Consider the following 13,163-nt stretch of genomic DNA (forward strand, 5'->3'; position numbering starts at 1 on the left):
TCATAGCATCCATTTCTAACCTTTAGGTTAGATCCCAGGGTTGTGGGATGAAGCCCCACGTTGAGCTCCACACTGAGCCTGGAGCCTGCTTGAGACTCTCCCTCTCTCTGTGCCCCTCTCCCTCACTCATGCTCTCCCTGTTTCTAAAATAAAATAAATTATTTGTCTGTTACTTGTGAAAATTCTCATATCTGCACAATTTAACAGCTTGGGAGCAGTTTCCTAACAGAAGCATAGCAGCCCAGATTTTGGAGCATGCTTATCAAATCCCAGTTCTGACACTTAATAATTAGGTGATCTTGGGGTTGGTTAGTTAATCATTCTGTGCCTTCTTTTCTCATCTGTAAAGTGGAAGTAATAACATCTGCCTCATAGAATTCTTTTGAAACCTGACTGGGTTAATTAGGAAGATCTATATAAGTGATAGTGATATAACCAGTTAAAACAAAAACAAACTTTTTAAAAGTCTTTTTAGTGGATCCATTTGTTAAAAATACCAAAGTAAAAAACCATCAGATTTGATTGCAGGAACCGCTGGTGTTGAGGAAGATTAACTTTTACTAGTTAGATGTCCACAAAAACCTTTGCATACTTAGAGGATGAGGTTGAAAAATTAGTGTCATGTTTTGACAAGCATGGCCTTCGTTTAAGTGAATCTCTATACTTTTGTCAAGTATGATAGTTATTAAAAGTATTGAAGTATTAAAATACATGAATTGAGAAGCTTATTCAAAAATAATGAAGCATGTTCGGTCATATTGCTGTCACTAAAAAATAGTTGTTTTACAAATGTATATACACTGTCAGGAGGGTGTGTATAAAATTTACAAAGAAACAATCTTGGGAGTGTATGTCTAGCACATCGTAGGGATTTAATAAATCTTGATTGCATGACAGCCATTAGGAGAGGTTAACTAGCTCCATGGTAGAGGCTGACAAAGAATAGGAGGGAAGAACGTGGTAACAAAGGAGCTGGCACTTTGTATTTGCATTTTCCTTCAAAAGCGTTCACTGTAGTGGAGCTGCCCACAAGTAAGATGTTTACGTCAGTAGGACGGCTAAGGCAAATAGTAGCATGAATGCATATTTGTGTTAAAGCTTTTTATAAATACGTTATTAAGTCTTGTCTGGGTAAGCATTATTCTTTGGTTAGTTACTTAACTAAAATCAAACAAGACCTAAGCCTAAATCAAGGTAGTCTGTCTTATTTTTCTGCAGATTTCATTTTAGTGACGAATCACAGTATATTTCAGTGTGAATATAACTTCTCCCCTTTTTTCATACTTTCTCTCCTTTAAAGTCTTATATATGCTTATGTATACTATTTTGTAGTTAGTCTGCTTTCACATCTTCTTTAATCTTTAAAAGAACCTTATGTGGGGGTGCCTGGGTGGCTCTCGTTTGGGCGGCTGACTTTGGCTCAGGTCACGATCTTACTGCTCGTGGGTGGGTTTGAGCCCCGCATCGGGCTCTGTGCTTACATCTCAGAGCCTGGAGCCTGCTTCAGATTCTGTGTCTCCTTCTCTCTCTGCCCCTCACATGCTCATGCTCTGTCTCTCTCTCCTTCAAAAATAAATAAACATTAAAAAAAAAAAAAAAGGAACCTCATATGAAGTTAGGAATTTTTGTCCCAAATGGCAGTTGGGGAAAGGGGTTTAGAGGCACTTAGCCCAAAATCGCATAAGTAATACATGATTAAATTTGTAGAGTTCAATGTAGAGTGACAGGATAGCAGAGTATTTGTGAGGGCAGGATCTAGAGTCAGAACTGAATTTTAGTTCTGGATTTACCACTTAATAACCCTCTTGTCTTAAGCTATTTATATAATCTCTTATGGCCTCAGTTTTCTTATCTGTAAAATGGAGGTACTTAACTTTAGTTAGTTCCTGTAGGTCTGTACGGTCCAATGTGATAGCTACTTAATGGCTATTTAGCGTTCCTTCTCATACTATTAATAACTTTTTATATTCATTACCTTTTGAAATGTATTTGGGTTATGTTGAGTTAACGTATATTAAAATTAATGTGACCTCTTTCATCTTTTTGACATCTGTATGCTAGAAAACTTTAAATTACAAACATGGCTTGTATTATATTCTATTGTACAGTGCTGTTCTAGACCAGGGATGGGCAAACTCTGGTCCCCCAGATCAGCCAGAGGCCTATTTTGGTAAATAAAATTGTGTGGAAACACAGTCACAGCCATTCAGTTACATATTGTATATGGCTACTTTCATGCTACAGCAGCAGGGTTGTAAGATCACTATGTATAGAACTATATGTGCCTTGGAAAGCCTAAAATATTTATTATTTGATACCTTATAGAAAAAGTTTGCTGACCTCTATTTCAGGCTATAACTGAAAAATGCTCAATGTGTAATCTTGAGTGGGTGTGAGAGACAGTCGATAGAAAGTAGATTGGTCGTAGATGCTAGTGGGAAAAAGGTGGTGGGGACACCGACTGGTCATTGGTACCACGTTTCTTCTTCGGGATGATGAGAGTGTTCTGGAATTAGAAAATGGTGACAGTTGTACGACCTTGAATCTACTAAAATCCACCGAACTGTACAGTTTAAAGAGGATAAATATTATGGTATGTAGATGATACGTCAATTTTTGTGAAGTAGATATGAGCCTGGTTTGGTAGATGTCATAAAGCAGTACATGAAACATGATACATGTTAATGAGAACATGGAAAAAAACAAGTACAGATCAACTACAGGGAACATAAAAAGTTTGTTATGAATAGTTGCTTATATACTCCTGTTGTCAAAGAATTTTTAATCACTCTTAAGAGCTGTCATTTATTGCTTACTCAAACTATCATTTACTGCTTTACCCATAAAGAAAAAAAAACTTAGTATCAAGATATGATCTTTTTCCTGGTGGTAAACTTAACTTGAAGATAATAAGATATACATAGCCAGTCTCAGTTAAAAGAGTGAATATAGATTATAAGTAAAATCAATATTTGATGAATATTAGTACTTTCCTGGAAGCACTAATCTAAATATAGAAATCGTGGCTTTTCCAAGTTTTAATGAGCAGCTTCTGAGAGGAGAAAATAATATTAACAGAATGGAATTGGAAGGCTGTTTCAAAATAACCCACATCTTGTATGTGTGTAGGTATTTTTTTTTAATGAATTACTAAATACCTACCATATGCAAATCCTAGGTATTTTCGCATTGCTTTGAAACTGACAAAATATTAACTGCTTTGTCTGGTTGACTCTCTGATTTGTTATACAGCAGGGTATTCCAGCAATCTGCTTTATAAAATCCAAAAGCCACTAATCAGTGCATCATTTTCTTTCTCAACGCTAGCAATATTTTTTTAATTTTATTGCTCTGAAAACACCATATTATACTGCCTTGTTTGTGATGGAAGTTAGGATAGCGTGTTTTTAAGGGCACAGACTTTGAAGCCAGATAGACCCATTTCCTAATTTGACTCTACCACTTACTAACTTAATGTGACCCTAGATAGCCAATTTCATATTTAACATCTCTAAGTCTGCGTTTCCTCATCTCTAAAATGGGAATAATACCTTCCCTAGTGAGTTTTTTTACGGAATAAAGAAGAAAATCAGTGCAAAGTACTTAGCATGTAGTAACCACTCAATAAATTGTACCCTCCTATTATTATTGCCATTTAATGTTAAGTTCTTTTATCAGACATTAAATTTTTTTGGTTGTCAGCATCATACATTTCATTATGTATTTTACTGACTCCTACCTTTTCAAAAACAATGAAATATTAAGTAACATTCTATTTTGCTTTCAGTCAAAGAAAAATAAGAAGAAATCAAAGTCAGATGCTAAAGCAGTGCAAAACAGTTCACGCCATGATGGAAAGGAAGTTGATGAAGGTACTTGAGCAAGTGAAAGGACTATAGAAACATTCTTAATCCTTTTTTACCAAGGTGGATTATATAAAAGCTGCATTTGTGTTGCTTAATCTTGTATCTAGCTTTTCTTTTTAGTAACTACAGATTTTAATGTACAGATTTGTGACATTGTTAGAAAACACTTTTTTTTTATTTAAGTGCGTTTCCTGAAGGGAACCATCTTCAAATTGAGGGTCTAGCTCAATATGTTGAGCAATTGTTTTGTCTTTTTTCTTAGAACTATGGTTTTAATTTTTTCCCTATTCTTAAATACACTATCCCTAAAAGGTTATGTACAAAATTCTTGAGTAAGCCCTTTATTGTCATCACCAAATAAATCCATTTATTAGTACTTATTTATAATACTCTCCTATCCCTTCTGTCTGGCAGGATAAAAAATATATATAAGATAACATATATTTATCATTTTTTTATAAATCATAGAGGACAGAGTTGATAAAAATTAGCAGAATAAATAATAATGGCAGTTAGCTGCCTGAAACAACATACTGAGATTAAATTCTTAGGATAAGTTAATATCATCCGTACACTTGGTTTTTAGTTTACTATCATGATATTTTGTGTGCCCCACCCCCCCACCCCCCCCAAAAAAAAACTGCAACTTTTTTCTTCCCCTTTACTGAATAACACTTTTTTCTCTGGGGCTATGTCAGGAGCCTGGGAAACTAAAATTAGTCACAGAGAGAAACGACAGCAGCGTAAACGTGATAAGGTGCAGACTGATTCTGGTTCATTGGATTCAACTATCCCTGGGATAGAAAATACCATCACAGTTACCACCGAGCAACTTACAACCGCATCATTTCCTGTTGGTTCCAAGAAGAATAAAGGTATATTAGTGGAACATAAGAGTCATACATCAAATCCAGCTCCTTTTAATCAGATGTACAAAGTATCATTACGTCAAAAATTTGACTATTTTGAACAGCTTACATCATTGTGCTGATATACCCTTCTTCGTGAGAGCATTGTGGACCATGTATCGGTTTACCTGATAACCAGCAGTGTTACTCATTACATACCACCGAATGAATGGCTTTTTAAATTAAAATTGCCTTTCTGCCTTGAGTCACATGAGAAAATGATGTTGCCTTTTTCCTTGTGTGCAATGCTTTGCCCCAGCTCTCTTACATCTCCATTTTTATAGTGGACAAGACATTTAAGTGGAATTATTTGTCACCATTCTGCATGTTGGATGCTTGCATTCCAAGATGAAACTAGCATGTTCTGGATAGTGCAGGCTCTGTCTTGGACTTCTTATCACCCCAACTTTTTGAGAATGCTTTGGTGTTTGATAAAGCTGGACTGGAACTTCAGAGGTTGTGGAGCTAATGGTCTTCCCAAGTATTTCACATGCTCAGACTGTCCAATATTGATGGCTTCTTAGTAGCTCTTTACATTGCCATCATTTTACCCTGGAAACATCAGTCTGCAGAGTGATACTGTTCAACTTGGGCACTGACTTTTCTTCCTTCACCTTTTTATTAATTGCCTCCCTACCCCACATTGTCTCTAGACCACTTTCTCAGCCTTTTACTTTTTTGCTTGATGACCTGCTGGAATTTATCGCTTTGGTGTAGCAACAACGTCTATTTATGCATTTTCACTATCCCATATTAGTCATGCTTTAGCACTTCTGTTGGTGACCCCTTTTCACTGTCTTGGGCATGCTTTCCTTGCTGCACAATCCTGTGTCATGCTAGTTTTTTAATACATTGTGATCATTCTGCTTTTTAGTGTCGGAGAAATAGTATCTTTGTTGTAACATGTATTCGCACCTCTTGCCATATTTCCTAAGTCCTGGTCCCAAATACTGGCAGTGTTTTTAAGTTGGATGTGTTTGCTTCCAGGATTATTGAAAAGGCAGCTGGTATTGTTGAGAGGTGGCAAAGTTGAATCCAATTACAGAGCCCAGTTTTCCAGTTCTACTGAAAAGAATCTTGATAACCATTATTGAACAGCAGACTCTCCATATATTTGAGCAATTTTCCAGGTCCTATATTGCCATTTTAGTTGACTAAGAATATGGTAACTAAAGAACTCAGTTCCCTAAGGACATGTCATGTATGTTGTGGGTAAAACTGACTCTTTTCCAGTGTAAGAATTTAGTACTTGAAGCAATTTATTAAAAATAAGTGAAAATTAAATTGTGTGTTAACTCCTAATTTAATGTGCATAGTGGCCTGTTTAGTATTAAATAAATTTTATTTCTATTTCAACCAGGTGATTCTCATCTAAATGTTCAAGTTAGCAACTTTAAGTCTGGAAAAGGAGATTCTACACTTCAGGGTGAGAGAAATTACATGTAACTTAAATTGAAGGCCCATCAAAATAGAAACTTATATACATGTCTCTTTCCTCACATGAATGATACAGAAGGAAAAAAAAAGGCTTAGAAATGATTTTTAATTACTAAAGTAATATAATCACAATCCAGACATTTTGGAAAATGGATAAAAAGAAAAATCATTCCCACTTTTAACAGGCTTTGGTATGTTCTAGTTGTTTCTCCCTCTCCCCCATATGTAAAAGCAATCTTTTAGTAATAGCTTATATGCAGTTTTTATTCTTGTTTGCATTGTGTAAGTCAATAGAGAAAAGAAGGATTTTGAGTGGGGGGGGGAGGACTTGGTTTTAATATATGGGATAAAAGACTTTACCCCTGTTTATTAAGGAAAAAACCTTAATACCTATCATCGTTTAAACTGCTTCTTTAACAATATTAAATATTTTACAATAAATGGACTACAGTCTAAAGTTACCCAGTGCTCCACAATTAGAAAATATATTTTATGTACTCGTTTATGATAAAGATTGAATTAAGTAGAGTAGTATATCTTACCTAAAAACTAAAAGTGTTGTAGTATACTATAAATTCAGAAATGAAAAAGCACCTTATTTCAGGCTTGTTTTAACTCTGTCAGCTTCCTTCATTCCCATGATTCTCAATCCTGGCTACACGTTACAGTCATTTAGGAAGCTTAGAAAAACACAACACAACACGTGCGTGCGTACATATATACACACATACATACTGATTCCTGGGCTCAACCCATAGAGCTTCTGGTTTGATTTGATTTTTTTTTCTTTTAAAAAAAAATTTTTTTTTAACGTTTACTATATTATTGAGAGAGAGAGAGTGAGACAGAGCATGAGTGAGGGAGGGGCAGAGAGAGAGGGAGACACAGAACCCGAAGCAGGCTCCAGGCTCTGAGCTGTGACACAGAGCCTGACGCAGGGCTCGAACCCACAAACCAGGAGATCATGATCTGAGCCGAAGTTGGATGCCCAACCGACTGAGTCACCCAGGTGCCCCTGATTTTTTTTATTTTCTTAAGTAATCTCTATGCCAAACGTGGGGCTCAAACTTACAACCTCAAGATTAAGAGTCACATTTTTCACTGACCTGAGCCAACCAGGCACGCACCCCTCAAGATTCTGATTTTAATTAGTCTGGGTTGAGGCTCCATTGTCTACTTTTAAGAAAATTTTCAATTGATTTTAATGTGCAGCCAGGTTTTAGAATCACTGCCTTATACATTGTGTGTGTGTGTGTGTGTGTGTGTGTGTGTGTGTGTGTAAACATTTAAAGAAAGAACATAATAACTAAGGAGAAATCTTCATATTTTTAGTGGGTGAGTATACCGAGTATACCAGAATATGTGTTGTTTCCCTGTTTGCTCTTTTATACTTTCTTTGAGCAAGTCATTCTGCTGTTGAAAACATTATTAATATATAAAGTTGAAGCCTCCTCTTAGTTTTTAAACTAAAAGTCATCCGTGGTGGTCATGTCCCCTTTAAAAGTCTTCATTTTTATCTTTGAAGCTCAAGCTATTTAGAAGACAGTAGGGGAGAAAATGAGTGATAAATATAAACCAAGCAATCACAGAAATTTAATAATATCCCAGTTTTAATAAGGAGTCACATATCAGTTTTTAATCTTCTTTCCTTTTCTTTAAGTTTCTTCAGGAATGAACGAAAACCTCACTGTAAATGGAGGAGGCTGGAATGAGAAGTCTGTAAAACTCTCCTCACAGATCAGTGCAGGTGAGGAGAAGTGGAACTCTGTTTCACCTGCTTCTGCAGGCAAGAGGAAAAATGAGCCATCTGCTTGGGGTCAAGACACTGGAGATGCTAATGCAAATGGAAAAGACTGGGGAAGGAGTTGGAGTGACCGTTCAATATTTTCTGGCATTGGTAAGAAGTGTGAGAACATTTTAAGTTTATTTAAAATTGCTTATTTCTGGTACATTTTGAATTTTCCAGGAATGGAAAAAAAAATTCCATGAGTAGAAAAATTCGTAAAGCCATACAGAAATAATAGTAATAATTAACACATCTCATATCCTTTTTACATGGAGCAAAGTGGGAACTAAAAAGTAACTAATAGCAAATGTATTTTTTGCTCTCTCCCTCATGTTCTCATGTGCTTTCATCACATTTGATTGCCAGCGTAGCTAAGGACTGTAATTATATGTGTTTAGTGATAAGTGTGATGTGTGAGCAGACTTTTTGATTAATTTCAACAGTCTGCTGTTGAGTGTAAATGAAAATGGTAAATAGAAGTAGTTTACAGTATTCATTTTTATACTATTTTATAGTCTGCAAAATGCCTATTTATAATTTTTCCCCTTGATTTTAAAGATAAAGACCAGTAGTTGAGAAGCTTATTCTTGTTGAAAGTCATCAAATATAAAGCAGCATAATTCCAATGTGTATATGTGTGTGTGTGTGTGTGTGTGTGTGTGTTATGGAAAAGAAATCCATGTTTTATATGGAAAACTGTAAAAAGAAAAGGAAAAACCCACTGTTACCACACCGCACAATGGCAACCACTGTTTTTTTATATTTCTTTAATTTAATGGTCTTTTTTTTTTTTCCTGTGTACAGTATTTTACGTAATCCAAATTGGATATTCATTTTTATGTCCCCACAAACACACTTAATATTGTAATATAAACATTTTCCTTTTTGTAAGCATTTTTATTTAAAGTCCCTATAATACATTATGTAAGCATAGCATATAAATCATTTTTCTATTCCCATATTATCAAGAGAATTTTTTCCCTTTTTTAACCATGTAAATGACATTGCATTGAATATATTTGTTTTTGGGTTATTTCTTTAGGATAGATTCTTGGGAGTGATGTTATTGGGTTAAAGGGAGTATGTGTACAGTGCTCTATGACATATTATCAAAGTATTTTCTAAGAGGATAGCTTTGGTTTATACTGTCAGCGTTGGTAAGAGTGCCATTTATTATGTGCTGACCAAGATTGGGTATTCTTATTTTTAAAAATATTTTCTAACTTGATAAACAAAAAATACATAAATTGTTCGGTTAACTTTTTAAGATCACTAATGAGGTTGCATATTTTTTTACAACTTTCTTGATCATTTCTATTTCTTTTATGAATTGTCTGTGTTCTTTGCCCATTTGTCTAATGGCCTCTTATTGTTTTTTTTTTTTTTTTTTTATCAAGTTGTATTCCTTGTGCATTAAACATACACTCTTTTCTGTTGTGCTTGTTGCAGATACTTTTGTTAGTTTTATTTCTTATATTTGGGAGAGCAGTAGACACTAGAGTTTTTAGTGTTTAAATAGGAAAAAAGACCTGTTTCTTCCTACATTACTTTTCCATCAGTTTCCATCAGTCTAGAAAGACTCCGGTTGACTAATGTCCCCAAGAAACAAACTTTAGATCGTTTACTGATAATTTTTCTCAAGCTCATTCTTCCTTTCTCCTGTACGATGTCCAGGAATTGTGTAGAAATATCAAAATTTGTTTGGAAGAAGTCATTCCCTAAATTCCCAGCCTCATTTCAACAATGAAGAAAGCATAAATGTCGATGCTGTAAAGCATCCTTTCATATTTAGCAAAAGATGGTAGTTTTATTGAGTAATGTTAAAAACCATGGCCTTACCAGATATTTGCAATTTACTTATAAAAGCTATGTAGCATTTTCATAATTAGGACATAAATTCGATGGTACTTAATGTTGCTACAGATAAAATTAAGCAGCAGATTAGAGTTCCCACCTAGATGGCTTGGGACCTTTGTTGAAATTGAGAGGGAACTATATTAAATTGGGTTTGTAGTGAGTTACTAAGAAGAGACTGTTGTGACTGGCCTCAAGGAAGTGTATGTGCCTTAAAATACTCATTTATAGGTAAGAAATATCTTGAAAATGTTAAGGAAATACTACAGTATAGTGGAATGAGTGTGGACTAGTTCAGACAGACCTATTTGGTGTGAATCCCATTCTCCCACATACTGATTTTTATGGAAATTAGGTTAGTTCTTTAACTTGTATGAACCTCATATTTAAGTAGTTGTGAGGATTGGCTATAATGAATGTCAAGTACCAAGAACAGTGCCTGACCCAAAGTTAAATAATAAGGTAGCTGGCTAAAGTGGAGAAAGGCATACATAGGCTTTGGAAATCAGCTTAAGTTTCAGTTATGGCTCAGCTGTTTTCTGGCTATCAGCAAGTCACTTAACTACTCTGAAATTTTGCCTAGCAGGGTTACCCTAAGGATTAGAAGTGGTTGATACGAAGTTTGGCAAATATAATAGACATTTAGTAAATGGTAGCTATTGCTATATTGTGGTCCTAATTACTAAGGTTATCTTTAAGATTGTTATCGTAGTTTAAATCTGTACATATCTTTCAACTTTTCTTTTGCAAATTGAAGGTTCCAAGTGACGTTCTTTATTTTAACAGCTGCTTGGTCTAGTGTGGATAGGGGAATGAATACCTCTGAACAGAATTCTGCTTCTTTTGCATCTCTCACACTTAACTCTGCTGTTTCTGGTATGTGAAAACAGTCTTTCATTTAGTTAACAAAAAAATTTCTGTTTAAATTCATTTTAGCTCTTGCTATTTGGAAAATAACCCAAAGTCAAGTGCTGCTATCAACATAAGTAATAGATATATAAAATAGCAGAGGCCTTAACAAAAGGGGGAGAAAGAAAGACCTAAATTTTTTTCTGCAAGTGGTTCCTTTCTGTAGTGGAGATAGGAAGATTCTGTGACCTAACATAACTGAAAGTGCCTTGGCACACGGACAGGAACACAAATAGAAGGCCTTCCTTCCCTTTAGGGTCACGATACTTTTCTGTTACTAGCGTATTTCTGCCATGCTTCTACTTGCAGTTTGCCTTTTATTTCTGTTTGCCCTTTTATCTATTTTATTCATCGTGAATTTTATAGCTAAGCCTTTCAGCTTATGTAGAACCTCACATAAGAACTCTACTTAGAGTATCTGTTGATGTAGAAAATACAGTATTACTAATAAACTATTATCAATTCAGCAGTACTTAAGTGAATATGCCTGTTATTAATCATGTAGAAGTCATATGTACTTAACAAATACTACATAAATATGGGAGGTGTTTAGTTTGTAGCATTTGGTTCACGTCAGACTTCATGGACCCAGTGTACTAATTATGTAGCTCCACAGTGTCTGGAGTCACTAGAATAGCCGTTCGTAGGTTTTTTTCCATAAAGGGCACAATAATATTTTAGGCTTTGTGGGCCATACTGTCTCTGTGGAACTACTTAATTCGACATTGTAGCAGGAAGGCAGCCGGAGAGGATGCATAAACAGATGACTGTCTGATTTTGAAATATTATTTTGATTTTTTTTCCCAGCCATTTGTAAATATAAAAACTGGTTTTGGCTCATGGGCCACACAAAAAAGTGAGTTTACCTTTGGCCCATGGGTCATAGTTTACCAACCTCTGGTCTCATAGAATGCATTTCAGTTCCAGAGATACAAATTAATTGCCTCTTTCATTTGATGACTTGGTGCAATGCAGATGCTATTCTCTTCATATATTCAGAGAAAGCAGCATTGGCGGCTAAAAAAATAGCAATGGTGTTACTTTAGTGCTTACTTTAGTAAGCAGTTAATATGCTAATTATATATGGATTTATAGGGCTATTCTACTTGTCAAAATTTATATTAAAAAGTATGTAACTTTGACTATATATCAAGCCATTATATTAAGAGTTATGGGCTGGTAAGTTAGAGGAAGGCTGCTAAGATAATCTATAACCAAGTGAAATGTGTAAGTTAGGAAGGACTTTCACAAGAGGACATGATTGTATGCAAGTCTTTTACACTAACAGGTTTTCTTAAGCATTTCTTTCTGTCAGTGGCTCTGAGTCCTAAGGGAGTATCAGAGTCTCCCAAGCTTTCCAGTACATATGGAAATTCTGATTGAGAAAGTCTGGGGTATAGATATCCCTGATAGATAACGAATTTATGGCTATAGAACAAGGGCTTTTCACCTGGCATCCATGAGTTTCTGAGCCCCCAAAATTATATGCAAAATTTTGTGTTATGTTCCGGGCAGTAGTCCATCAGAGCTTTCATCAGATTGTAAGGACTCTGTGACCCCATTTTCTCCTTCCTCCCAAAAAAATGAAACCAGAAGAAATTCAGACGAAGGTAGATGCTTCTCTTTAAACACACCTGAACTTACCATGGTCTCTCGACCATCAGCACAACTCTCCTGTCTCTGACTTCTCTCTGCCTCACCTCTCTAGGTAATCATCTAGGTCTTTAACTTTTCCTTAGGCATAAGGTTCTAGCAAACCCAGACATTTTCTAGTTCTCTCCCTCGGGGCTCTCAGGATATAGGTGTGTACCCTTGAAACATTCAGGATTTCTTTTGTGCTTTATTATTTTTCATTGAGAACAAAAATAAAAGAACTTTTTTTGGATTTTTTTGAAATTTGTAGATACTCAGTTTGAAATACGTATTATAAAAGACAAAATACGTATTATAAAGACAAAAACTAGGGACAAAATGTAGTTCTAATCCGTGAATTAGATCAAGTGATTATCATGCTTAATCTGAAATTACCCTCAATTCTACTTTTACTTATCTTAACTCTTTCTAATGTCTGAATTTTTCCTTTTAGGGGAAGTAAAAAATAATTTAGTTTCCGTATGCAAAGTATAGAACTATTGTTATGAAACATCACTAGAAAATTCCATTTTTAATTTTATTGCATTCGTTTTCATTTAAGGGTCTACTGCTGAGCCAGTTTCTCATTCTACCACTTCTGATTATCAGTGGGATGCTAGCCGTAATCAACCCTATATCGATGATGAATGGTCTGGGTTAAGTATGTCCTTTTAAAAATTATGCTTTTGCTTTTGTTTTTGTTTTTTAGAATTTTCTTCCTAGCACCCTAAATTCATGCTTTTAGGTTTTAATTTTAATCCTAATTTTCAC

The 13,163-nt window shown here is 35.1% G+C and overlaps 1 protein-coding gene across 5 annotated transcripts in view; it reads left to right on the forward strand.

Annotated features, from left to right (window-relative positions):
- The window catches only part of MTDH (metadherin), a 57,156-nt gene that overhangs the window by 21,204 nt on the left and 22,789 nt on the right, over window positions 1-13,163 (forward strand). The window contains exons 3-8 of one of the 5 annotated variants that reach the window (XM_047842233.1): window positions 3,788-3,872; window positions 4,565-4,741; window positions 6,135-6,200; window positions 7,872-7,958; window positions 10,638-10,727; window positions 12,955-13,053. In XM_047842233.1, coding sequence (XP_047698189.1) covers window positions 3,788-3,872; window positions 4,565-4,741; window positions 6,135-6,200; window positions 7,872-7,958; window positions 10,638-10,727; window positions 12,955-13,053 — 604 coding nt within the window. Of the gene's footprint in view, window positions 1-3,787; window positions 3,873-4,564; window positions 4,742-6,134; window positions 6,201-7,871; window positions 8,109-10,637; window positions 10,728-12,954; window positions 13,054-13,163 lie in introns of all 5 variants that reach the window. The other 4 variants (XM_047842231.1, XM_047842235.1, XM_047842232.1 and 1 more) reach the window with 4 other exon arrangements.

Source organism: Prionailurus viverrinus, chromosome F2, assembly GCF_022837055.1.
Source record: "Prionailurus viverrinus isolate Anna chromosome F2, UM_Priviv_1.0, whole genome shotgun sequence".
Classification (NCBI taxonomy): domain Eukaryota; kingdom Metazoa; phylum Chordata; class Mammalia; order Carnivora; family Felidae; genus Prionailurus; species Prionailurus viverrinus.